This window comes from Diplotaxodon limnothrissa, linkage group LG9, assembly GCF_057381915.1.
Source record: "Diplotaxodon limnothrissa isolate DT_005_m linkage group LG9, D_limnothrissa_male_GT1.1, whole genome shotgun sequence".
Taxonomy (NCBI): domain Eukaryota; kingdom Metazoa; phylum Chordata; class Actinopteri; order Cichliformes; family Cichlidae; genus Diplotaxodon; species Diplotaxodon limnothrissa.
In genome coordinates, this window is record NC_140604.1 from 15,847,758 (window position 1) to 15,874,126 (window position 26,369).

At 42.3% G+C, this 26,369-nt stretch overlaps 1 protein-coding gene across 1 annotated transcript in view; it reads left to right on the forward strand.

Moving 5' to 3' along the window:
• Positions 1–26,369, forward strand: part of drosha (drosha ribonuclease III) — a 146,274-nt gene that overhangs the window by 110,663 nt on the left and 9,242 nt on the right. The window contains exons 27-32 of the mRNA XM_085362786.1: positions 4,845–4,950; positions 6,112–6,253; positions 12,307–12,389; positions 13,913–14,016; positions 17,544–17,636; positions 18,625–18,671. Coding sequence (XP_085218912.1) covers positions 4,845–4,950; positions 6,112–6,253; positions 12,307–12,389; positions 13,913–14,016; positions 17,544–17,636; positions 18,625–18,671 — 575 coding nt within the window. The remainder of the gene's footprint in view (positions 1–4,844; positions 4,951–6,111; positions 6,254–12,306; positions 12,390–13,912; positions 14,017–17,543; positions 17,637–18,624; positions 18,672–26,369) is intronic.

Consider the following 26,369-nt stretch of genomic DNA (forward strand, 5'->3'; position numbering starts at 1 on the left):
CTGTGCGTGATTAGGTATAAAGCCAATATAAGGTATAAGGTAGATCTATGTGTCGACATGGTTTAGTTATCGTAACCTATGTCTGAGTTATGTGACAAAATCACTGTTTGACCTTCACTTGTGTGAGCAGTTATCATGTTGTTGAAAAGTGTGAGAGAAACAAAAGTGTGGCTCCCAGTCATGGGATTACCTGGTAGTGGCGTCTGAACACGTTTTTTTGGCACAGTGTGTGACATAGAGTACCGGACAAAAAGGATGTTGAGTTCATTCTCTGCTGAGGGTCCAGCTGACACAGAGGCTGTTCCTTCTCCATGGTACATAAGGCAGAGAAAACATAAGCTGTTATCAGTGTCAGCAAACATTTCACCCTTTATGTTAAATGAAATACACAAATTCATTTTTGCTCTGGGTGTCTGCGGCTGCTGGAAAACTAAATTTGCACCTCTAGCTTGTCCAACAGTGCATAAAGCGTTTTATGAATACTAGGATAGATTCATCAGGCTTCTGTTTACACATAGTTACTGCATTTAAGTCAATTTTGTCTCTGGACATTGTTAGCAGGAATTTCTTTAGATTCTTAAAGAAATCGGTGATTTTGTCATTATTTACCCACAAAAACTCTGCAGTTGTGGATGCTTTATCATGCTTTGGGTCTAATTCACCTATCTCTCTTATGAGTTGTGACTCGGTTACTCCAGGAATGCATTGACACAATATGTACCTGTAATCCGGACCACCCAAATGGTGATATCTGGTACTTCTCTGTAGTGCAGAGACAAAGGCTGTAGGATTTTTAAGAGGATCGGGAAGCTCTTTAATAGTTGTCACTAATTCTGAGATTTTAGGGGGCTGAATACAACACTGATCTCCTATTATCATAAAGGGGTAAGTGTCATTGACGTCACTAGATTTTGGTTCTGTTTGTTTACTACCGCGAGTGTTGGCGTGAGGACCTTTGTCATTCCGGCTTTGTTTTTCCTTTTTTCCTTTTAGATAAGTCTTTATTAAAGTTCGGGTAACAGGTATTTCTTTAGCTACCTCTAAACCTCTAGCTACGATATCGTGGCGTTTCATGTGGGTGTCTATCGTGGACACTGCCTGATGCAAAAGTTTTTCTTCATAGTCGTCTAAATTGTTTTTCATAAGTTCCTCACATTCTTCTTTCAAAAGTTTTTCTCTTTTTCTATGTTCTGCTAATTCTTCCTTGCGGCGTATATATTGTTTTTCCTGATCCTGTTTAAAGAGATGGCTAAGATCCGTTGCATATGATTCAGGTTTTTCGTCGCTTTCTTTTGAGCTGGTTGGATCAGAATGCTGACATTGTTTGCGTGCAGCTGCTACAGCGACTATTAATTCGGTCTCATCGTAAGGGTGTGGGGCTGTAGGCTGAACGGCTGAACATGCAAGACTAGCTTTTCCTGCGGTAGGTTTATGTTCTTTGCTAGAGCCTGCACTAGTTTTATTTGATGTTAAAGCATCTACACCTGGTTCCGGTCCCTTTTTCCATAGTGGTAACATTTGATGTATCACGTCGCGGCATTCTATCATGTATTTTCTACAGGACTTTTTAAGCAGACTACTTTTCTTATCGCAAATGGTATTCAACATTTCTACTGACCTGGTTTCTGGCGATAAAAGTTCGGGATAGGGCTCCGGAAATAAATTAGAATGCATTGAACTTACAGTCCGTAAGTTGTAAACAAAGTCAGTCACATAAGCACTTCCGCATGTTCTGGATACGTGATCATGGACGTCTTCACCGATTCGCGGACGTGGGTTACGCGTAACCGGAAGTGGGAGGCGCACTGAGCCGTTATTTGTGATTTTATAGTTTATTTTATTATTTTGTTTTACAGTTAATTTCGATTTTTTATCGGACCTGTCTGTGGTCTTTGAATTATTCTGACCCATGTTCAGTGATTTCCAGAGGGGTTTACACGCTTGAAGGATTTATGTTAGTATTTCGCTGCGGCACAGCTGAGGTTACTTTAAATTTATTGCTAGCAATTTTTGTTTGGGTGAGCAACTCTCGCTTAACGAGCAACTTCTCGCTTAACGAGCAACTTCTCGCTTAACGAGCAACTTCTCGCTTAACGAGCAACTTCTCGCAAAACAACAGGCAACTTCCTGTGTCTTTCTGCTTTTAATTTACTGCTTTTAACCCTTGTATGGTAATCGGGTCTGTGAGACCCGTGTTCAGTTTTCTTTTCTTTCGTTTTTTTTTTTTTTTTTTAAAGAAAAATTAAACAATTAATTATTCTTTCACGTGTAAATGTGTTGTGTCTTTCCACTTGATTATAACTGATTTATTCATAACATTTTATATAAAAGAAAAACGAGAAGCACATTAATTCATAGTAATTTAACATAAAATTGTTTGATAGTGTTAATTTGGAAAGCCACAACTCTAGCGGGTCCACCAACACCACACAAGGGTTAATTTACTTTATTCGGGGACTGAGGAAGTCGTCAGTGTATCTCTCTGGATCACTAAGTGAAACTTCGTCAGCATATCCCGTTTTTTTTATGGATCGATCACTGAGAGAGGTATAATACGGTCTTTATATAAATATGAAAAACGCATATTTACCTTCTGTCAGCCAATCCCACTTCTTGACACCAAATTGAAGAGAAAATCTCCGTCCCGGTTTCCCTCCAAGGCACGAGCACCGATAAGCAGAGTTCTGTCCTTTCTTTATTAGATTCCTAATTATTCAAAGTAACACTCAAGTATGCCGTTCAGCTGGGTTAGTTACAGCGCCGGGAGTAGCTTGGGAGAACAAGGAAACACAGACTGCTTCAGGTTGCCTTCCCAAATCAACTCAAAGGTTTATTCAGTACAAAACAGCTTATATAGAGGAAAAAAAGGTTCGTGTGTCAGAAAGTTCTCAGTTCAAACCGGTACAGACCAAATAAGGAAACGTCTTCCTGCCTTGTGAGCAAAGAAGTATCCTTTGTGTAGTTTATCAGTTCAGCTACAATTTATGATCATTCCAGCAAAATACACTCCTAGACATAGAATACAGAGTTCTTTCATTAGTGAATTCTGAAACGAACCACCTGGCCTTTAACGAGCCTTTTTCTAAGAGATAAAGAAGGGAGGATGGGAGTAAGGAAGTGGTCTCGTCTCTGTGGTATTTTCGACCTTGGGGTACCAGCCTGTGAGTCTTACACATCAATTCTTGGGTCAGAGAGAAAGAGAAAAACAACTAGTAAATGGGCCTTATTGAGTAACAGTTTTCACTACAAAGCAATATCCTGTAAATGCTACCGTGGTATCAAAATATCACAACAGTCATCACTTATTTTGTGGACATAACTTTATAATTACACCCAAAGCCAACTACACAGGTGTAAAGGCTTAGCGAAAACTTCAACACTGTACGATCGTTTTTAAAAGGATGACACTTGATAATACTTTTCTGATGCATTGAGTTTTAGAACTGTCGGTCCAGTTCAACAGTTCTAGTGTATATTTTTCATTGTAAATGGTAAACGGGCCGGTACTTATATAGTGCACTTTTACTCTACCTGAGCACTCAAAGCCGATTTCGCGCAGCACTTTATTCCATGCCTTTGAGTGCTTTCTAACTATCTTGCGCACACACAAAGACACACAGACTCGGTATCTTGCCCAGGAACACTTTGATATATGTTCTGGAGGAGCCGAGGATTGAGCCACCGACCTTCCGATTGGCAGGCGGCCAGCTCTGCCTGCTGAACCACAGCCGCCCCGAGATAAACAATTGGTCAAAAGAACAAAGAAAAAACAAATGAAGACTTTAATCAAAAATCTAGACGGACACATTTCTGCTTAATATGCTTTAACTGCAGTTTCGCTCTGTTTTAACCTCAGATCTCTTTGGCGGCAGCTCATAAAAGGCAGAAGCGCTAAAAATTGGACAATAAACTTTGGCCTTTTTCTCTCTTTGATGTCAACCACCTCCTCATCTTCTCCCTCTGTATCTTCCTCTCTCATCTTCAGACTTCCCCTCCTGCGTGGAGCTCTTAGCTATAGATGGATATGCGCTCTGCTGCTGAATATACCTCCCTGCTTGCATGGCGCTAGCTCACGCCCACCCTACCCGACGCTTCCTGCCTGCCTGGCATGGCACCAGCCCACATCTGCAATGCTAATCTATAATTCTGTTTAATTAATGACCATTACAGCAGCAACAGCAGTTGCGTACCCCCCTCACACCCCTCTCGTCCTACCCTGTCTAACACTGTGCGGGGAGTTACAGTATCCTCCCTGCTTTTCACTGGTAGTGGAGAAAGGCAGGGAGCTGATGTACAGTATCACAGTGCTGCCATGAGCTTTTTCCAGGAATTGTTGGAGGGTTAAAAGATGTTCTCTAAAGCTGCGCGCACAGTTGCTGCCTTTTGTAGGCTTAGGATTTTGACAGGCTCTCCTGCAGGTGCACCAGAATTTTTTTTTTCTTTCTTTTTTCTTCTTCGTACCTTTAAATTTGAATTGCAATCAAAGCTGAAGGATTTCTTCATAAGGGCCTGCTACTTCAGGCTGCTTCCGACTTGTCACACACCCTGTCAGTGCAGCTGTTCCCAGAGGCCACCCATGAAATGTACATCAGCCGACTTTGCCGTTTCTGTTAAAAGACTAAAAGCTCGGTAGATTTGTCGAGAGAGCGCGATGCCTTTCATGCCCCATTGATGTGTACATGAATGACCTCATGTGAAACGCTCCCTGTTCCCCCTTTTTTTAACCCTCCTCCCATCCCACATATCGTTTCATTCCCCACATTATCCTTCGGTAACCTTGTGTTTTCTCTCCATGCCTCGCCTCTGTTTACCCCACTCGCTGTTCCTTTATTTTTCTTATCCAGGGGCCACAACCAGAGGATGGAGTTCCTGGGAGACTCCATCATGCAGCTGGTAGCCACAGAATATCTCTTCATCCACTTTCCTGACCACCATGAAGGACATTTAACAGTAAGATCAAATCACTTAAAACACTCCCCTAAGGCTTTTTTTCCACCTGCAGCCATGTACTTCTCACATCTTCCTCTTTTACACCCGTGTTTGGTCTTTATTCCACCGTCTCCTCCCTTTTACATCATTTGAGGGGTGATATTTCTTTCCCCACCTTCTTCCCTTCTCATAAATCTGTGATCTTCCTCTTTTTCTTTTTTTTTTACCTTTTTGCTTCCACAGCTCTCTTCCACTCACCCCCCCTCATGCTGTGCCTGTATGTTTACTGTACTCCTCGTGATGGGTATCGTCATGAGACGGAACTGTTCAGTGGTTTTCAGCAACACATCTTTGTTGGCACATTTTTGCAAAAGCTGTCAAGTGTCTGAAAAATAAAGTCGCGTGTGCGCGAACCTGCACGGCTTGTACCACAGGTACAAAGCAAATGATCACACTTTGAACACGCAAGTCCATTTTCCGATGGCGTCAAACAGCATTGCGGCGCCGTCTTTTTAGTCGAGCATCAGCACTTCTCTTCAGAGGACCCCACTGCTGGAGGCTGCAAGGATCGAGCTGGTCTAAAAACTGAATAAGAACCTCTGCAGTTATTTTTTTATTTTATTTTTTATGGATATTTCATGACGTAATTTTTGTAAAAGCATCCAGCGAGCTTTGGTTTAGAGACTGAAAGCTCCAGCAATGCCCAAGAGTCAAGACGGGGTACATCTGAAATGGATTTCAAATCGGGAGGAAGAAAAAGTGCCCATTCAACTAGTGCGTGTTTCTGTGGCTCCAATTGTGATTGCGTGTGTACTGTTAAGGAGGGCATATCACAGCAAGACACATTCAGTCATATTGCATTCCATTTGCTCTTTTCCACATCTTGTAGCTATATTTAAAGTGTTTTTGTTTTTCCTTTTAGGGACTTAAATGTACTTCAACCAATCTAACATGTTGTAAAGGCGCTCAGCTCCAAGTCACAATGCAATATTTAACAGACTAACGTGCAATCACCCTGAAACATTTATTCAGCGTAACCATGTCTGTCTTTGATGAATTATTTCATGTTTCCCTTCCATTTTGATGTTCCTGTGTACTTCTGCAGTGTGGATCTTACTCTGGTGTTTCCAGTGTTCTGACAGGCGGACTTTAAAATGCGATCCTCTGTTTGTTCGCCCGCAGCTCCTCCGTAGCTCCCTGGTAAACAACCGCACGCAGGCCAAAGTGGCCGAGGAGCTGGGAATGCAGGAGTTCGCCATCACCAACGACAAAACCAAACGTCCAGTCGCGCTGCGGACCAAGACTCTGGCCGACTTGTTGGAGTGTAGGTTCCCAGCTCTTTGATTCATCTCTGCAAATCTAAAATGACTAGAAAGACCGTCGTTATAGACTTTTATAGACCCGACTCCTTTTCTTGTATGTCTCTCCAGAATGTGCAGTTTAAGATGGCAGCATGGTGTAACATTATTGATTTCTTTGTTCGCTCTGTGGTGGATGTCAAACAAAGTCACTTCTCTGCTTAAGAGGCTGGAAAATGCTCCCTGTGTGCCGCTGTAGTTTTTATTTTGGGCTTTTTTTAATCTTCCTGCTGCAGCTGCTAGATTTTCTCATAATTAATGAGCTATTAATTGGCTTGTGGTTCTGCAGGCTTAATAAGACTTTTGTTTTTTACCAGTATGTGACTTGCAGTACAATAAATGTATGCAATATCACTGGATTCATCAGAACTGCAGTCTGGATGGGTCATGGGAGCTTGACCACCAGGTCTACATGACGAGGTTTATGACCGCACTCCCAAAATTACATTTTTATAGCCCATCAGGTTCTTGTATAACCAAAGTTAGAGCTCTTTCTGGCATAAAGTCAAGCATATTTACAGTGAGTGTCAGACTCCTCTAGGACTCCCCCTTATATCCTATCCTGTTTGTGATATTCATAGACAGGATCAGCCCTAGGTAGGAGGGGGCTGATCCTGTCCATCTATCTCGAGAACCTAAAAAAAACCAATCCTGTTTCGTTTTGTTTTTCATTATCTTCATCAGAGCTTGGCCTTCAACCTTTAAATGCACTGGAATCTTTTGCAGCCATGATAAGAGTCAGTATACCTGCAATCTGAGGGCATGACTCTCTGCTGAAAAATGGTGGAATAGGCTTAGCAAACAGGCTTGGCCAACTCCAGGCCTCGAGGGCCGGTGTCCTGCAGGTTTTAGATCTCACCCTGGGTCCACACACCTGAATCAAATGATTAGTTCATTACCAGACGTCTGGAGAACTTCAAGACATGTTGAGGAGGTAATTTAGCCATTTAAATCAGCTGTGATGGATCAAGGACACATCTAAAGCCTGTAGGACACCAGCCCTTGAGGCCTGGGATTGGACACCATTGCCATAGCAGGTCACAGTAGACGCACTTCTCTTTTCTGTTGAAAAGAGTCAGTTGAGGCGACTCAAGCTTCTGCTTAGGATGCTTCCTGTGCACTTCCCTTTGGAGCAGCGGTCCCCAACCCATGGACTGGTACCAGGCCCCGAGAGTTGAAGCTCGGGTGTGAAATTTCAGAATCAGAATCAGAATACTTTATTGATCCCTGGGGGAAATTATTTTTTATGGTTTTTATTGTTTTTATCGTTAACTCGGTTTGCCTAGGTCTTTTCCCATGTGTTAGGAATAAATCTTCTTTTTTGGGGGTACCGGTTTTATTTTGTTGTATTTATTTGCGATACCTTAAAGTCCGGTCCGTGAGACTATTGTCAGACATAAACCGGTCCGTGGTGCAAAAAAGGTTGGGAACTGCTGCTTTGGAGGATTTCTGGGAGGACCCAAACCCGCTGGAAATATGATATATTTCATCTGGCTTGGGAAAGTCTGGAAACTGTTGCTGAATGTCTGGATTACCCCACTTGGCCTGCTGCTGGGGTATAGGTGGGATGCAAAGCAGCTTAAATAGCACCACCAATATAAAGTCTTTTCCAGACATGGAGTTTGTAATATCACTGTGCTCTTCAGTCTGTTAGAGAGATGGCTTTCTGTCTCTTAGATATGGCCCACTACTTCATTCATACATATCCATAACAAGCCATATTACTTGCAGTATTATAGATAATAGTTTTCTTACCATGGCAGCTATTTTTGTGTTCGCTGCAATGTTTATGGGGCCACAGCTAAGCATAAAACAATCGGTGAATTGTCTAGTTGGATTTTTCTGCTCCTGCTTTAATGGACATTTTGGTATTTCTGGTTATTATCAGTGGCAGTGGGCAGTTAATCCCCACGATGTGCAACTGGATTCTATGTGGAAATGACCAGGAAATGGATACTGACACCACACATGACAGCGTGTCTCATAACTAAAGATTAAAATGCTGAAAATACAGCCAATATATGTGCTTCAAAAGTGGTGGGTTTGTGCTTTTGTCTCTTTGCTGTTTACACAAAGAGAGTGAGTTTGTTTTTAATGATTAGCTAAACAGAAAAATAGAAATAACAAAGAAGTGAAAAATAATGTGCCCCAGGGCGCTGGCAGTGAATAGGCAGCACCTGCCACTGTCATTCAAATCTATTTTAGTATGTATAAATTATAATGAGTACGAGTACAATATAATTAGTGTTGGACCACCTGTTTTTCATGATTTTGGTCATATTTGTGCATTTTAGTCTTGTTACTGTGGCTCTGGTGATAAGGACCTATGTTAATTTTACCTGCTCTTTAAGGTGTAAACAGGGGTGCTGCCACAGTGAGGAGAGTTCAGTCCATCAGGGTGGTACTTCTGTTGTTCTGTCAAACTCATCTGGTAGAGTTTGTGGGTGGGAAGCCTGTCAGGGATCAGCCCGTGTCACCGGTGCTTTTGAGACTCTTTTCTGACAAGCGAATTAGAAATCCATGGCCCTTTTCTAGGCCGCTCTCCATCACAACCAGGAAACAGCCAACAAGCAACTAGGCAAATAAATCAGCCCATAGTAACTTATTGGAGACATGCCATTACTGTATGGGAAATATATGCTGGAGGCCATTAAGAAGCTGTCTCTCTGTGGTGCTCGATACTTTCCTCCCACTGCATTACGCTGACAGATTTATTTTTTCACATGTAAAATGTAATTTTCTACATATACATACTAAACTCGTATGATATAGTAGCACAAGTGCATATCATTAAACAGTAAGAGGATTGTTATTCTACCTGCAGCAACTTAAATTTGGTGGTGCGGCGCTGTTTTGGGGGACGGGACCTCCACAGACATCCATGGAAAACAGGAGCAGAGCATAGGGCTGCTCGATTATGGCAAAAATGATAATCACGATTATTTTCACTGAAATTGAGATCACGATTATTTGACGATATTTATTTAACCCTTTAAGACCTACCATAGAACCAAGTCCACCAGAGCTTATATATATATTTTTTTTTACATGTTGTAGTGCCATTTGTGGGAGCATTTCAAGTTGCTATACATCAATACAACTGTTATAGCCCATATTTTAATAATATGTATGCATTAAGTCCATAGTAATTACATAAATTGCAAAAAAGTGCAATAAACTACAAAAAAATTGAAAATCGCTTTTGTTTTGTTTACATATATTTCTACTTGGAGAAATTTAAGAGGCTTATCCCTCAAAACTTTAAATACAATAAAGTTGCAAAAAAATAGTTTCCCACCACAGGAAATTTATTTTGAGTGTCTTCATAGTTTTATTTTGGAGATACAGCAATTTTTATATACTGCAGGAAAAACAAAAAACAATCCTATGATGCAAATTTGCAAAGAAAACAGCAGGTGCATCATTTCACTGTGGGAAGTGTTACGAACAGCTGATAGGAACGGCAAAGCGTGTTTCTGGAATATTATGTTTTTGTTCATGCAAGCGCTTTTTATGCAATTTTTGCAAAGCTATATGTGGAACGAAACCGTGACCGAGGACAAGCTGATGGCATCAGATGTAAGTACAACTCCTCCGGTTTCATATGCAAAACAAATTATTGCGCTAGCTTACACGGTTCAGGTTCTACAGGGATTTAAAAATAGTTACGCAAAACGGAGCGTGCTGCTCTGACCGGCTTTAAAGGGTTAACAATAACTTTAAAAAAATAATATAAAATAGTGTGCAACACCACTGAAGTTTTTTTTTTTTTTTTTTTTAACTCTCTTTTCAACCAACGGCAGTCACTCTCCTCTCCAAATAACTTCTGCTTAGCTTTCCGAGCTTCCCTCGGGTCCTCTTAATCAGCGGTCTCCAACCTTTTTTGCGCCACGGACTGGTTTATGCCCGACAATATTTTCACAGACGGCCTTTAAGGTGTCGCGGATAAATGAGGGAGGGGCTAATAATCGGCTCAGTCATTTTTAATGATCGTTGAAAGCCCAGATCGTAATCGTGATTAAAATTCGATTAATTGAGCAGCCCTAGCAGAGCATTCATGACAGTAGATGTGGTTCTTCAAATAGAGAACCTGGGGTGGAGGGTGAGTTGGGCATTGTGCTCCACAGTCTGATCATCCTATTGTCCCTCTGGACGATCGCTGATGACCGATAGCACCACCTGTGTGGGAGGCAGAGGAGGTTAACATGTACCCATTATCCACCCACCGTAATGTACAATGTGTGACCCAAACACAGGAAAAACTCCACAACACGCAGGGAAAAGAGTTTATTTCTCACTTCCAGCATGATGAGACACTTACATGTTGACATACTGTACGATAAATGATTTGGCTTTATTGTAAGTAATTAACATAAGTGGACGGATGTCAGTCCAAACAGATATATAACATCTGCACGGCTCTTTACTTCTTTACTTCAGACCTATAGTTCTCCTAACTCATCCAGTCTGTTTTCTGTGTTTTAAATAGTTCATTCCTGTCTTCTCCGCTTTGCGTCATGATCTCCGCACACACAGCAGAATTTTCCACCCACAATAGCGCCCAGTGGGGGGCGGAGATAAGAAGATGAAATAAACAAAGGCCTCTTCAAGTGCACTAACATTAAGCTCTCGTTTAAAAATCAAGCCAGCAGTCAGAAATATACATGTCTGTCATACAAGTTATAAATGAAGATGCCAAATAAAACGACAGTGAGGCAGATTCACTGTATTTTTAATTAAATTGATCACTAAATTTGATTATGGTTGATACCCGATACAGCCCTACTCAAGGGGGGTTGCTGAGCGGCTTGCACAGACAGGCCTGAGGAGCTTAAATAAAACACTTTATAAGCTGACGTGAGCTGGTGTTCAGATCAGCTTATCTGCGAGGGTTTGGCCCTTAATAAATTCCAGTATTGATTGGGCTGTAACAGGTTGTTCTGGCAGATCTCGAGTTTTTTTTCATTGCCTACCTATCACATATAAATGTCCCTCAACCCTCAAGCACCTAGGTGTACATCAAATCCGATAAATTAAGCTAGAGATAACATTCACTTGATTTCAATCCTGCAATTAAAGGAAGTTCATGGTGAACTATAGGAAGGTGTAAGCTGAACATGAGCGCAGGGATTTGCATGCAGAGGAGAATGGAAACGGAGAATTGGAGGAGACCTTTTGCGGTCCACATTAGGCCAACAGGGGGAGCAGGCAGGGACAGGAACTGTGATACAAAGGGAATAGCAAATGAGCCATTCCAGTTTGGTAGATTAAATGAGGAAAAAAAGACTAAAAAGCATTAATGTTTTTCAGGCCAGCGTTCAATAGACAGACCATAATGCATGAATCACAAAACAACACAGGGCTTCATATCATTTGCCTTTCAAATCATCCCTCAAAAGTTTGCAGCGGAGCAGAGTTGATGACACGGGAAGAGGACGCGGGGCAGCGCTGGAGATGAGTGCAGCTCTTCTGTATATGAACAGTTGTGCCCTGCAGCTACAGCGGGCCCTCACTGGCCTCCTGAAATATATTACCTATTATTTCTCTCTCATGTCCCACTGTCTTAGTCACAGGGATGAGTGAATGCAGTGGCATCTAATGGAAGGGGAAAACAAAGGGACAGCCATGAGATGAAGATGACACCCAGCACCTTCTGCTTACATTTCGGTTTTTTGGTTTTTTTTGTTCTCAGAGCAGTTAGGCCGCCAGTTATTTATTCAGCTTGACATACAATTTTATCTTATATATGACATGTTTCTCTGAACTCTGTGTGGCCCTTGTAGTTCCAATTTCCTGTGTGATAGAAAAGGACAGTCGGCTACAGAGCCATCTTTTCCAATTGTTAACATCACGTCCCTCGCCGAGGGAGGCCGCTGCTCGGGTCTCTCTTCTGGTCTTTGTTAATGTTTTATTTACTACAGAAGCAGAAATGGAGCTGATTGTTAAACAAAGCAAAGCACCCACCTCCTTTTTTTTTTTTCTCGTTTAAAAAGGCGTTCTGTCTCTTTTGTTTTCGCAGCTTTCATCGCAGCTCTCTACATTGATAAAGACCTGGAGTACGTGCACACATTCATGAACGTCTGCTTTTTCCCTCGACTGAAGGTGAGTCCCTATTGATAGCTGTTCACCGCTCGCACCTGATCAATGAGCTGCTGAGCCGAGCACCTAAGAGAGAGACGGGGAACGAGCGAACCGGGGGGAGATGATGAGGAGGGGAGCTAATGGCAGGGCCCTAATGGCACATCGACGTGAGGCCTGAAGTGGTGCTTGGCTTTTGAATGCCTCTCACAATGGCGGCTTGGGTGGCTATTTTAGTCATCTTTAATGGGAATCTCAACGGCGTTGGGATGCATGCATTGGCTTGTTAATGTTAGTCGTCTGTGTTTTTCTATTGATCCGAGAAGTGCTTGAAGTTGCTGACGGTATCCACTTCTGGAGTGTTGCGAGAGCTGAATAAGTAGGCTTCAGTCAAAACTTCAATGGCAAGATGCGCGTTAGGAAGGGACGGGCATTATATCCTTAAGTGCTCAAGTCTAAGTTTAGATAGAAGACCTCCGTTTTTCCCTTTATTACCGCTGCTGCAGTGAAAAGACAAACTGAAACCGGGTGTCCGTACACACACGCGTGCTCGTGTACGAGTTTCCCACACAGCGCGGACCTCTCCTTGTGAAGCTGCTGCAGCGGTCTGATATGCCATGCTAATTGCTGTCTTGGTGTGCCTCTCCAGGGAGAATCCCCAGCTCTAGAGGAGCTGAGCTTTGCGTCATGGTCGCTGCAAGAGAGCACCTCATTTCCACTTCCAAGAGAAAAGTTGTGAAACAGCCAGCATGTCTCCTTACATAGCCCTCTGGAAACCACAGTGTTGCAAACTGTGCTGCTTCATCCAATTTAGATGGAAATAGAGAAGCAAAACCGGGAACATAAATCCTTTCCTTATGTTCGCAGTTTTTTTTCTTCTTCCCTCCATTATGCATGTTAAGGTGTTTGCATGAGAGTGAATGCATCACCGCACTCGAAATGTACAAGAGGTAGGCTATAAGCTGCAGCCAAATTTCTCAGCCTTCAGCGAAAGGAGTGTGGATGCCCCCCGGAGAGAGGAAAACCGGAAAGGAGGAAGAAGGGGAAGCAAAGCACGAAAGCAAGAACAGTAGAGATGGAGGGGCTGCGAGGGAGCTGCAAAGCGAGAGAGAAGCAGAAGCACTCTTTGTAGAAAATTAATAGGAGCAGACAGTTCTGGATTCAAAGTCTGCCTTTTTATGACAAGGCTGCTTCCCTGTTAATGGAAGGGCTTTTAGAAGTCCCCCTTGGATAAGAGAAATGTATCAGAGCCGCACACCTGGGAGACTCCCAGACGCTCTTTATTTCTGGCCGGGGATTGGCTTTTGTCTTAAGTAGCCTGTGATTTGTGCTCACCGCCAAGTCATAGATGGAGAGCCAGTCAGAGAGAGCGCAAATAAGTCCAAAAGGGGGTAAAAGCTTGGAGATGGCAGGAATGAAATAAAAGCATGAAGGAGTGAAGGAGAACGGTTGTAACTGCAGTTCATTTTCATTGTTTCTGATTCTTTGAAATGAGTGGGTGAAGAGAGATAGTTTGGTCTCAAGTGTGTGTTGTTTGTGTGTTGCAGGAGTTCATTCTGAACCAGGACTGGAACGACCCCAAGTCTCAGCTGCAGCAGTGTTGTTTGACCCTGAGAACAGAGGGCAAGGAGCCTGATATCCCACTCTACAAGTAAGGCCACCATATTACCGAGGCTTGCATAAATTTCTTTCGGCATTATCTAGAAGTACCAGTGTGTGATTAGAGGTTAGTCTTTTGTGCTTAGTTTATATTTAAATACAAACTAAACAGTTGTAATTTCTTGGCCCCATCAGGCAAGTTTCTTACCTGAAAGCCACACTCTTCATTGACATAAACCATACAACAGAGACAACTGTTCAACTCGAGGCTTCATCATAGTGGCAATTCAGTACGGAATCAATAAAGTTAAGAATTCTACTAATGTCAAGAATCAAACAGCTCCTAGAACTTCAAAAACTTTATCAAAAACTTCACATGGGCACAAAAACAAACAATAAAACTCTTGAGAAAACAAGCTAAAGCTAATTCAGATACCTAAAACATGGTTTTGAATTTCATATTGGCTATTTTGTAACTTTAGCTAATGAAGTAATTATCTAATAGTGATTTATTACCTAACCAACCCCTGGGAGTTAGCCCAACTAGCTACTCAACATGGTTTGCACATTTGTCTAACAAGTAAAAGTCCCTCAGTGTGATTCTGGGAGACACAAATCAAACAGTACCGAGCTACCTGCTGTGGAGGACTCCTTGTGAATAAGGGAGCAGCTAAAAATAGCTTTGAATTCATTCAACTTAACATCTGGTTAAGCTAGGTTGTTAGCATCCAGCCTGGTTCACAGGCAAGCTAACATTACCTACCAGGATACTGAAAAAAGGCAGCTACCTAACTTAGCAAAGTATAATATCAGCTAATTCAACCAAAGTGCTCATTAAATAGCCATTCATTGTAAAATGTCTTTATCAGCAAATGTTATAAAACACAACAGAGTCACACAGCTTGCTAACCGTAGCTTGCCTGCTAACGAATTTAATTGTTTGCAGACTACTGAGCGGATTCTGGGTGGCTAACTTGCCGAATTTACATTTATGTCTAAACATAGCTTTCTGCAGGACTAGCAGAAAGCAGTGCAGCAACGGTACCCTTTCTCCCTTTTTTGTGCTTTTCTTTTGTAAATACTGTTTTGGTCATTGCTTCTTTATGCTTAGAATTGTAGGCACACATGGTCAAGGATTTTTATCTTCATCTTTAACTCCGCTCTAACTGATTAAACACTACTTCACGCTATTTAAGCTATTTGGTCATTCATTTTTTCAGAGCAGTTTCAAATCTTCTATGGCTTATATACAGTGATGAATCCTTTAACTTTTTATATAGCTGCATATTTCGATTAATGTAGTAGCCATTTATATTTTTGCAAGTTTTTTTTTTTTTAAGCAGTCTTAAGATACATTCAAGTGCTGCCACTTAAACATTTTAAGCATAAAATACATATTGAATTTGAACATGACATCTTATTAGCAATGGTAAGAAATTCAATTTTTGAGATTAAAGATCTAATTTAAGTGTGTATACACATGGTTGCACCGTACACTTGATCAGTCTCTTTAGTGTGAGCCCAACTCTGCAGTCCAGAAGGGTCAGGCATCACGTGGGCTGCAGCACAAATTCAGGGAAATGAACTGGCACAAACATAATTTACAAGACTACTCGTCATCAGACTCTAAACATTTTGAACAACTGTGTAAAGGTCTTTGTTGTTGTGATGAGAAAAGAAAAGATAACTAAAACGATCTCTTATTTGACAAAAAAGCCAAGGAGCAAGTGTCATTTGACAGAAAGCTTTTGAGAGCTGCCACGATGCAGTGTTTGTGTCACCACTGGAAGCTGGCAAACACAGTTTTCTCAGAAAAAAAAAAAAAGAGGGGGGGTCGTCTCGAGGCTCACGGGTGGTTGGAGACGGAGCGGTTCGGCGTACAATGAACTCCACAATTCAGCATCTAATCTGTCCCCTTTTCCTCCCCGTCTCTCTTCCCTTGTATTTATTTAATCGTCTTTCCAGTCCCCCGTGTTTATTATTCCGTCTATCTGCCCAGCGGATGGCGATTTTTTTAATTTTTTTTTTGACACAGCACAGCTCTGACACCGCAATCAACACTTCCCTCCCCAAGTCCACTGCCCACAAGAACGTGAAGGAGAAACAAATAGAGCTCCTGGGTGACCTGAATTTCAAAAATTCACACAGCCCCACATGTACAGGAGACACAAGCTTACATAAAACCCAGCCTCTGATGAATGGAAGGCTTCCCCTCCATCCTTGAGCGTAATTACTTCTTTCTTTCCCCATGTTTGATGTATACACAGTAGCAGCCGGTAATATTGAGCATTCCTTTGACCACCTCGTGAGATGACCTGACCCCTGTTGGTCGATAAGCCAGACTCATACAACTTTCATAGCATTTCATAGAGCAGTTGTTCGGCGTCGAATCTGTCTTGCTGTCGGTCTTCGAAGTCTGCGGGATTTGTTTACAAGCGTCAAGGGTAGAGAAACACAGAGTGAGACTAGGGTGTGAGTTGGAAAGAAAGAGACTAAATTACCAAAAGAGGCAGGAAAGGACAGGGAAAAAAAGGAGAAGGAAAGGAGTTAATGTACCGAGCCCCCTGCTAAAGGTTCCCTGGTGAATGTGCCTGGCTGATGACAGATCGACACCTCAACCCCGCGCTCTATCACTTTCCTGTACATCTCGACACACCAGGGAGCGCACATATACACCCATCTCGCACTGTACAGAAAGTGGCCCCAGTCTGGAAGTAGCTTTTAGCATGAACGCAGCGCCAACGACTTCCCGACGGCCCCGTAGATTTCCCTTTTATTCCGTCTCCTTTTGTGTTATTTTAGCGCCGCGATAATTCCAAGTGACACGCTCTCCCCGTCGAGATTTGGCTAAAGCAGCGCACGCAGGAGTCTTATTTGCTCGGCACATGCTATGCGCTTCTTCATTTGTAAGCGAGAAAGGGGGCTGAATTATTGATAAAGTGTCATAAGTGACCACGTTGCATTAAAAATGGATTTGCTCTCCTGAAATAAGTAAATTGTCTGTGAATAATTTAGGTGACTCACAGCTTGGGTCTGAGATGTTTATGCTAATGTTAACATTTCAAACAACTGTCTTGTACACATGTCCCTGCAGAAATAAAACAAAGTCAACATCTGGCTCCTTCTTCTTCTTCTTCTTCTTCTTTTTTAAATGAGGTACATCTGTAAATTACTTCAGTGATAGTCTCTTGTCATCGCTCCCTCTTTAGCGTTTTCATTGTTTACCCTTCTAGCGCGCCAAAGACTCGCAGGTCTCTCAAAGACTGTTGTTACTCTTTTATTTCAGTTCCTCTCTCAACGTGTCACTTATTTATTTATTTATTTCCCCACACTCCTCTTCAGATCTAGGTGTCAGAAGATGAGTGCGGGGACTTTGGGAGGCTTTAAAAATTGTTTATGTGTCCCTCAGATGGATTGTGCGTCTTCTCAAAGAGCGCTCTTTAGTCGAATTACATTTGTTCCAATTCAAAAAAATTTTTTTTGTATTTCTCTGAAGGACTGTGTCCCCGAGTGTCCTTGTGCTTCTCTTTTTCTTATTATTCCTAAACTCTGCCCTCCTTCCTCTGTTGAATTTTGCAGGACCTTGCAGACGGTGGGGCCGTCGCACGCGCGCATTTACACCGTCGCCGTGTATTTCAAAGGAGAGCGAATCGGCTGTGGCAAAGGCCCAAGGTGAGTAAGATGGTACAATATAATAAGACACAAACAAGACAAGGCGTTCTCCTTCTCAATGCACCGCTAATGGGCTCCAGAATAATGGCTGCACTTTATTGATGGTGTTTATTATAGCAATTAAGCTCTGGCTGGCGTATTTTATTGCGAGAGACATTATGCAGCATGAAAGTTGAATCGATCCGTTATTGATCCGATGTAAATTCTGTTATGGAAATATCACTTTTTGCCGAGGAGAGCTTGACGAGGCGGCGCTGCTGCTGGGGCTGTGTTTAGGTCTACCTGAGCTATTGTGTTCACACATATCTATTTATTTTTATTATAACCCCCCCTTCAGTGTTGAGTTCCACACCTTTTGTGTGTGTTCGCATATTCATGCTTTTGTAAAGTAAAGAAAGTGAATCTCTGCGCCGAGGCCTTTTCAGGGTTGGAGGGGTTGACGATAAAGCTGCAGCTGAGCCTGCGAGAAATGAAACCTAAATCCATCAAACATCTTTCGCCCTCCCCCCCACACACACACACATGTGAAAATCCCCTCCACGACCCCCTACTTGAAACCGCTCTCTCTTGCACTAAGCTGGCGATAAGTTTGTCCCTTCCACAGAATCTTTGGCAGCTTACTGTTTTTGTATTTACATGACTTAAGCTCCCAGCCACCTCCACTGCTGGGCTATGATCACACACCACATAATATATAAGGAGGGGATGGTGAATTGCAGGAGTAAACAGTGCCCAGCGTAGAGCCGCCGATAGGCTTACCTTTTGGAAATGCGTGCACCGTGTTACCTGAGATTGTTAGCGAAGAAGGGCTCCTTGGAAAACAAATATAATGCACTTTTGATAATCCTCTCAATATTGGTTGTGGGGTATTTTTCTCTTCTTCTTTTTTGACAGGAATTCAAAAAAAAGGACATTTTAAATATGCTAAAGACCTTTTTCTCTCTCTTTCTCTGTCTCCTTTTCTTTAAAAAAAAAATTTCTAATCTAGCATCCAACAGGCAGAAATGGGAGCTGCGATGGATGCGCTCGAAAAATGTGAGTTGTTCGGCAACAAAGACCTCTCCTCGCCACACACACATAAACGTTTTCACACTTTAAGCCCTTCACATGCTTTGCCTCAGTGTTGAATATTAGCTTTGGCTGTACAGTATGCAAGATGGCTGGCAGAGAGCTGTGGCCTGACCAGCCGGTTGGCTGCAACATATAGGACATTAGGTTGTTTGAAGTGCTAGCCCAGAGCACAGGCATGGGGCCTAGCCAGAGATGGAGAAGCAATAAAACAAAGACGGGGGAAGCTAAGCATCCTCGACCACGTCGATCATCCCCGGGGGACAGCGGCAAGTTTGTTTCGAGAGCCACGCAAAGTTTGCATTTTTAAAAAAATGTTGTTTTCAAGCGCTTTTTAGAGACCACGAGAGCGAGGCTGCACACTCTGCTCCGCTCTCTTATGCTCAGCGCTCCTCTTCAGATTTGAAGGAGTGCAGCTGACGCGTCCCCCTACGTGCTGCTTCACTCCTTGGCTGTTTTCCATCTTGTCATTGTCTTTTCATCAAACGCCACTTAAGGAAAATAGGTAACGTCTCATTCGCTGCTAAGTAAAAAATACAATTACACGGCTCTCAGAAACACATCCACGAGCCTCTTCCAACACCTCCAATTTGCTTCCTATACTCTGCATACGTACGTGGGCATAATAACCTCCATTAAACTGAGAGTGGAAAGAGTTTGGTTGTAATGTTTGGACCAGGTTCAGTTGCTATCTGTGTGACCACATTAATCAAATGTACAATTTGTTCTTTACTCAACTAATTAGCTGGAGGTGAACACAAATGGCTTTGTTGGAACAGGCCTGTGGAACTTGCAGAGGGCAGAAAGGTCAAACTTTGATTTCATTTGGCTTCTAAATGAGGCCTCCAGCCACTTGTGATTGATACTGTTTGCGCACCCATGCTTTAGCTTTTTATGAAACATTAGAATTAGTGTGTTATTATTTAAAGCCGCTCTCTCAGCCTCCCTCTCTCCCTCTGCTTTTGGCTCCCTTTTTCCCTCGCCTCCCTCCCTCCTTATCTCTCCTGTGTCATCCTCCCTCCCTTAATTCCACCCGTTTCCTCTCCCCAGTGTACACCTCTGTCACCATGATTGATAGATGCTCATTCCTAGTAAATGAACATTTCCCCCCTCATAAATTGCTGTTTCATGTGACTAGATTAGCAATGCCTTTTAAAAGGTCAGGTAATTTAAAATCATCTCTCCAAGTCTTCCTTCCTTTGGCGCAAAAAAAAGCTTCCAGTTCTAGAGCTTTGTTTGACTTTGCGCCGTCACTTCATTTAAACCCACTAATTTACAAGTCAGCCGTCAGCTTGATGTACTCTCTGCTCACACCCGACCTGTCTGTTATGTTACTCTGAGCAGTTTTTAAGAACATTTACAGAACTCTGCAGAGATCTTGAGCCACCTCTCTTTATATTTTGTTTGCAAAATGGCATGGAATATTTGTGTGTTTTCCTGTTTGAGCATGATTTTACAGCATCATCAGTGTGTTTGGGATCTTTTTCATGCCGAAACACAAAGCTGTTGCCAATCAAATGCTTTCCATATGCTATTGAACGGTGGATCAAAATCTGATTGTTCTTTGTCGTGCTCATAATTTCATTAGTTTTGACAAAAGCCCAACACCACTGGCTGAAACGCAGGCCCAAACCAAGCGGTCCCCGACCCCCAGGCCACGGCCCGGTACCGGTCCGTGAGTCGTTTGGTACCAGGGCGCAAGAGTTGAGGCTCAGGTGTGAAATTTATGGTTTTCAGGGTTTTTAGCGCTAACTCGGTTTCCCTGGGTCTTTTCCCGTGTTGTAGTTGCGTGTCTTATTTTGAAAGAAATATTTACGCGTTACCATAGTAACCAGAGAGCATTAAGGGGCGGAGAGGAGGATGTTACTCTCAATGTTGTTGGTGCATTTCAGGAGGGCGCTGCTAATAAAGTTATTAGTTATTAGACCATCACTCCATCAGACCTGTTTCCACTGATTTTCACTCCAGCTCTTGTGTAATTTGGCATACCTCAGTCTTTTCTCTCTGCTTCCTTTCCTTAAGAATGACTTTGTGACATTCTGATGTACATTCTGAATCGTTTCTCATTTCTTAAGGACATGACTTTCAGCTACTGCTCATCTGCAGTAGATGGGTTTTTTTTATGCCTGCCGCTTCTTCTTTTGTCCTCCACTTGTCAAGTTTCTACAAATTTTTTGGGGGGACGCTCTGCACACGATGCTGCGATATGCCAAGTTTTTAGCTAATAGCTCTTCAGGAATCACCTTGTTGGTACAAAAATACTATTTTATGCCTGTCAAACTGTGTTATCTTTGGTATTTTTCAGAGATTCAGCTAAAGAAATGGGAACAAATTGTGTTTTTGTGACAGGCTGGTAGTAACAAAGTGCCTAAAGATAAAATTTAAAATGGGTTCTTTGCTAAGTTCGCTGTTATGCGTACACAAAAAACATTCCTGTGAAAGTGGTCAGGTACAAGGCCTGGACTGAAAATAAGTGAAAAAGCTGCCAATGTCTAAAGAAACCCTGAAGAACTGTTGCTCAAAGCAGAAGAAGCTCAGGCTCGAGACTTTTGCACAGCACTGTCGATAATAGCTGCGTTACAGGGAGGTATTCTTAATTAATTGTAGTCGTTTAAGACACGAGTTGTGAGAACTAATGTTGATGAAATGGTTTTAAAAGACCATGAATAATGAAAATCCTTGCAGTTAAACCTGCCTGTAAAAACTTCAGTGAACTGTTGCCTGTTTTTAGTCCAATCGCTTCCATCTTTCACAGATAAGCCTCATTAATTAAAGGTCATATTTATTTCAAATGAAATACAGTGTGCTGATCATTCCTTATTATTCATAACTTAGTGTTCAGGCTTAAAGGAATCACTTTGGTATTGGAAATCATAGAGAAAATTCATTAATTCCATTGTTGAACATCTTTTTGTTAAGCTAAATATGCAAGGTCAGTCAGCAGGGTTCAAACTAGGGCTGCTCAATTAATCGAATTTTAATCACGATTACGATCTGGGCTTTCAACGATCATTAAAAATGACTGAGCCGATTATTAGCCCCTCCCTAATTTATCCGCGACACCTTAAAGGCCGGTCCGTGAAAATATTGTCGGGCATAAACCGTCCGTGGCGCAAAAAAGGTTGGAGACCGCTGATTAAGAGGACCCGAGGGAAGCTCGGAAAGCTAAGCAGAAGTTATTTGGAGAGGAGAGAGTGACTGCCGTTGGTTGAAAAGAGAGTTAAAAAAAAAAAAACTTCAGTGGTGTTGCACACTATTTTATATTATTTTTTTAAAGTCATTGTTAACCCTTTAAAGCCGGTCAGAGCAGCACGCTCCGTTTTGCGTAACTATTTTTAAATCCCTGTAGAACCTGAACCGCTAAGCTAGCACAATAATTTGTTTTGCATATGAAACCGGAGGAGTTGTACTTACATCTGATGCCATCAGCTTGTCCTCGGTCACGGTTTCGTTCCACATATAGCTTTGCAAAAATTGCATAAAAAGCGCTTGCAGGAACAAAAACATAATATTCCAGAAACACGCTTTGCCGTTCCTATCAGCTGTTCGTAACACTTCCCACAGTGAAATGATGCACCTGCTGTTTTCTTTGCAAATTTGCATCATAGGATTGTTTTTTGTTTTTCCTGCAGTATATAAAAATTGCTGTATCTCCAAAATAAAACTATGAAGACACTCAAAATAAATTTCCTGTTGTTGTAAACTATTTTTTGCAACTTTATTGTATTTAAAGTTTTGAGGGATAAGCCTCTTAAATTTCTCCAAGTAGAAATATATGTAAACAAAACAAAAGCGATTTTCAATTTTTTTTGTAGTTTATTGCACTTTTTTGCAATTTATGTAATTACTATGGACTTAATGCATACATATTATTAAAATATGGGCTATAACAGTTGTATTGATGTATAGCAACTTGAAATGCTCCCACAAATGGCACTACAGCATGTAAAAAAATAATATAAGCTCTGGTGGACTTGGTTCTATAGTAGGTCTTAAAGGGTTAAATAAATATCGTCAAATAATCGTGATCTCAATTTCAGTGAAAATAATCGTGATTATCATTTTTGCCATAATCGAGCAGCCCTAGTTCAAACACACTTTGAAGGATTTGTGTGTCTCCTGACCATGAGCTTGTATAATGAGACTGGAGCTCATCTGCTGCAGAACCGCCTGACGCATCAACTCCTATTGGAGCCGCATTGTCTCTCATGTGATTGTCAAGAGCCTCGCTTCATTTGTTCGCATAGCAAGACTAATCAAGGACATTAGCCCCGGTGTCATGTAATTCGTCATTGATTGTCTTATTGGCCCTCAGTGCAGTACTAGCTTACACCATTACTCCTCGTGTACAACAGTCCTACCTTGTGTTACTCTCGGATCGAAAACAACTCGACGCAACGTGTCAGGATTCATTTCCATGTTTTATTTAAAGCCTCCTCGAGTATCAGCAGCACTTTGAGCAGGATTGAACTTTTTGTTTCTGCTGCAGAGCTTTTCCTGCCTGACAGAATCCGCGGCTCCAGCGGTGTCAGAGAGGTGAGAGACATGGCTGTGTTCAGTCAGACAGCTCAGAGCTCATTAAAGAGACCGGGCCCCAATATTTGGTGTGTGTGCTGTCTGTAGCTGATCCGCTGGTGGCTCAGCTGATTCACATTTCATTATTTGATGGCCCGCGTTTTGACAGTCTCCTGCCTGTGTCTGTCAAGGTAGAATTAAATGTTAACCAAGGCCCAGACTGGAAGAAACATGAGTGCAAACAAATCGAGCTGAGAGCAGCCAGGTAGGCGAACGAAATCGACGTGAGGAAGGAGAGAAAGAAGGAGCCGGTGGTGCAGTGTTTCTGAGGCCCTGGGGCTCCATGCACCATGCACCGTTAGGTCTTAGGCGACATCAAATATACATGGAAACGGCTTAAGCATTTATCATTCATCCTTACAGATAGTACAGTGTCTGTTTAAAGTCTCCCATCTCTCTATGGCTCAGCCCCTCCCATTCGCTTTTTTTCCCAGCTTCCTCACAGCTGCTTGTTTCTCAAACAATACGGTATCTGTTAAATAAGAGTAGGAGCCTCAATCTGCCTAGTAGCTGGAAGGGGAGCTGCATTCTTTCTTTAGCTCTCTCTAAAACCCTTAATCTCTTGATAAAAGCACTGGATGGAAAGAGGCAAAGTAAAGTACAGTATGCAGGATCTCCATTCACTGGCTTGAATCTTTTGTTTGGCCTTTGGCACGATGGGAAAATCCCTTCATCAGCACCGCTATACAGGCACACTATTGGCTTGTTGACTGATGTTGTGCGTGTGAGCTGTAGGTGATGGACTCGGTCTATTGTGCCTGAGCTGAATGGTGATAGACCAGTGTATGTTCTTGAGCTCTTAGACGGGAGCTGATCTCTCATCACAGATTCTACCTCCAGCTGTTTATATTTAAAAAAGGAAGCCAGTGCAGAAGTGCTTTAAAGCTGCATTTTTCTCTAATGACCAGCAGAGGGAGAAACTGCCTCGACACCCTTAGTCTGTGGTGTCAGTAAACATGGTCTCAGTCAGTAGTTTTCTGTCTTATTGAATCATAGGGCGTCAGCGCATTTGAGTTTCAATTTTCTCAATTTTGATATTCGGCCAGTGAAATCACATTTTACTAGAAAGGAAGGAACACAGTCTGGGTTAATTTCCCAAAAGGAAGCTCGGTTGACTTCTTTCTGCAGCATTTCCCTTAGAAATCCTGGGTAGATAAGTGCTGTTGCAAACAGGCATCCGTCCATCATTCCATGACAGGGTCCTCCAGACATCCTTCTACCCAGCAACACACTCCATTTCCTCCTGAGGGATTCCAAGATGTTCCGGGGGTAGACAAGATATATTATCTCCCGATCAGGTTCTGGGGCTACCCCGAGGGTGTCCTTATACACCGGGGATCCTCCGAAAGGAGGCGCCCAGTTGACTTCCTAATCAGATGCCACCTTGAGCAACAGCTCTACTCCAACATCCTCACCTGTTCTCTAAGGATGAGCCCAGCTTCTTGAGAGCAAACTCATTTGCCAGCTTATATTCATGACCTTTCTCTTGCAGTCATTCTCCTATGGTCAAGAGATCTGGTTGAAGTTGGAATATAGATATATGGCTAATATGAAAGCTCCACCTTTTGGCCAGCTCTTTTTACCATGAGCAGTTCACTGTTTTACCTTCCCATCACTCATTAAAAGATCCCAAGATCCTTAAACTATCTCACATGGGGAATCCTATCTCCACCAGTCCGGAGGAGGCACCGAGAGTCGCAGGTGCTGACTGTTATCTTGACTGGTTTGCACTCTGCTGCAAACCAGTGCAGGCTGAAGGTCGATGAATCCAACAGAACTACATCAGATGCTTTCTGAGGCAGCCCGTTCTCACTCCCCAAGGCATAATATAATGACGATTTGTCAAGTCCCGCAGCATTCCTGAGGAACGCTGGGTTCTTATAACTATGCACCGGGTTATGGATTAAATCCAGTAGAATGACGGTCCCGTTATAATGCACGTTCCAGCCATGTATTCCAGCCCTAACCCTAACCTTATTGCTAACCTTAACCAGCATTTTAATGATGTTAGATAGTGTTTTCCAATGCAATTTAAGTAAAACGAAAGTACATGTGTAGATTCATTCCAAACGGTTTTCATTTTTCCTCATTTTTCTGATCTCGTATCTAGTGATGTGTTGGGTTCAATGCAATGAACATTAATGGAATCATAATTTTTGTGTAAGTATATTGGGTGTCTAATGGTGTTCAACTGTAAAAGTTAAAGCCAAGGATAACGGTACAGGTGATGGGCTCAGTCGGCTCTGTCAATTGTGAAGTCGTCTCACAGCCTTAAACTTTGGCTGAATAGTGAATGCTGAAGTGAAAGGACAAAAGAGGGAGCTGATCTCTCATCACAGATTCCACATCCAGCTGCTCGTCTCAGCACTGCTGCTGGTGGGCACAACAGAGCGCGTTGTTGTGCAGGCCCCCCAACTGCCAGTTCTGCACCTGAATCTCAAGACTGCAAACCTCCATCCTTGAGAGAAATTACTATGTTGTCAATTAACAAAAAAGCTGTGCGGAGCGAATGTAATAACACTTTAACCAAAGCTGATCAGCATGCAAAGAGCACCGTTTCTCAAAGGTGCTTTTCTTCAGAACGCCGGACGGCTGAGAATTCACAATATGCTTTTGTGATGCCCAACACAGGCCGAAATGAAAAGGCTTGTGTATCCTTAGCAACCATATTCTTTGACGATTGCTCTTGTGCTGCATGTTAAACAATGTAAATGGCCAAATTTTTATTTATTTTTTTCCTCTCGAGTGGGTTATTCTCAAGTCATCTCCTAGGGAAAAATGCCGCTGATTTCCATATTTTAACTGCAATATGTAGTTTTCTCTCCGAGGCTCACCAAGTGTTGCTTACTCACCGAAAGCATATTGAAATAGACTGTGTGTTTCTGTGTGTTCATGCATGTGTGTGTTTCTTTCAGCATGCTTTTTTTTTTTTTTTGCTCAGTGTTCTTTCTTCAGGATTTTTTTCCTTCTCTTTTTTTAATAGGATATTGCTGTTATCACACGCTTTCCTCTCTGTTGCCATAATGACAAATTATAGTGTTGCAAGGGGAAGAATACATTATCCTTTTCCATTCACAAGCCGGACACATA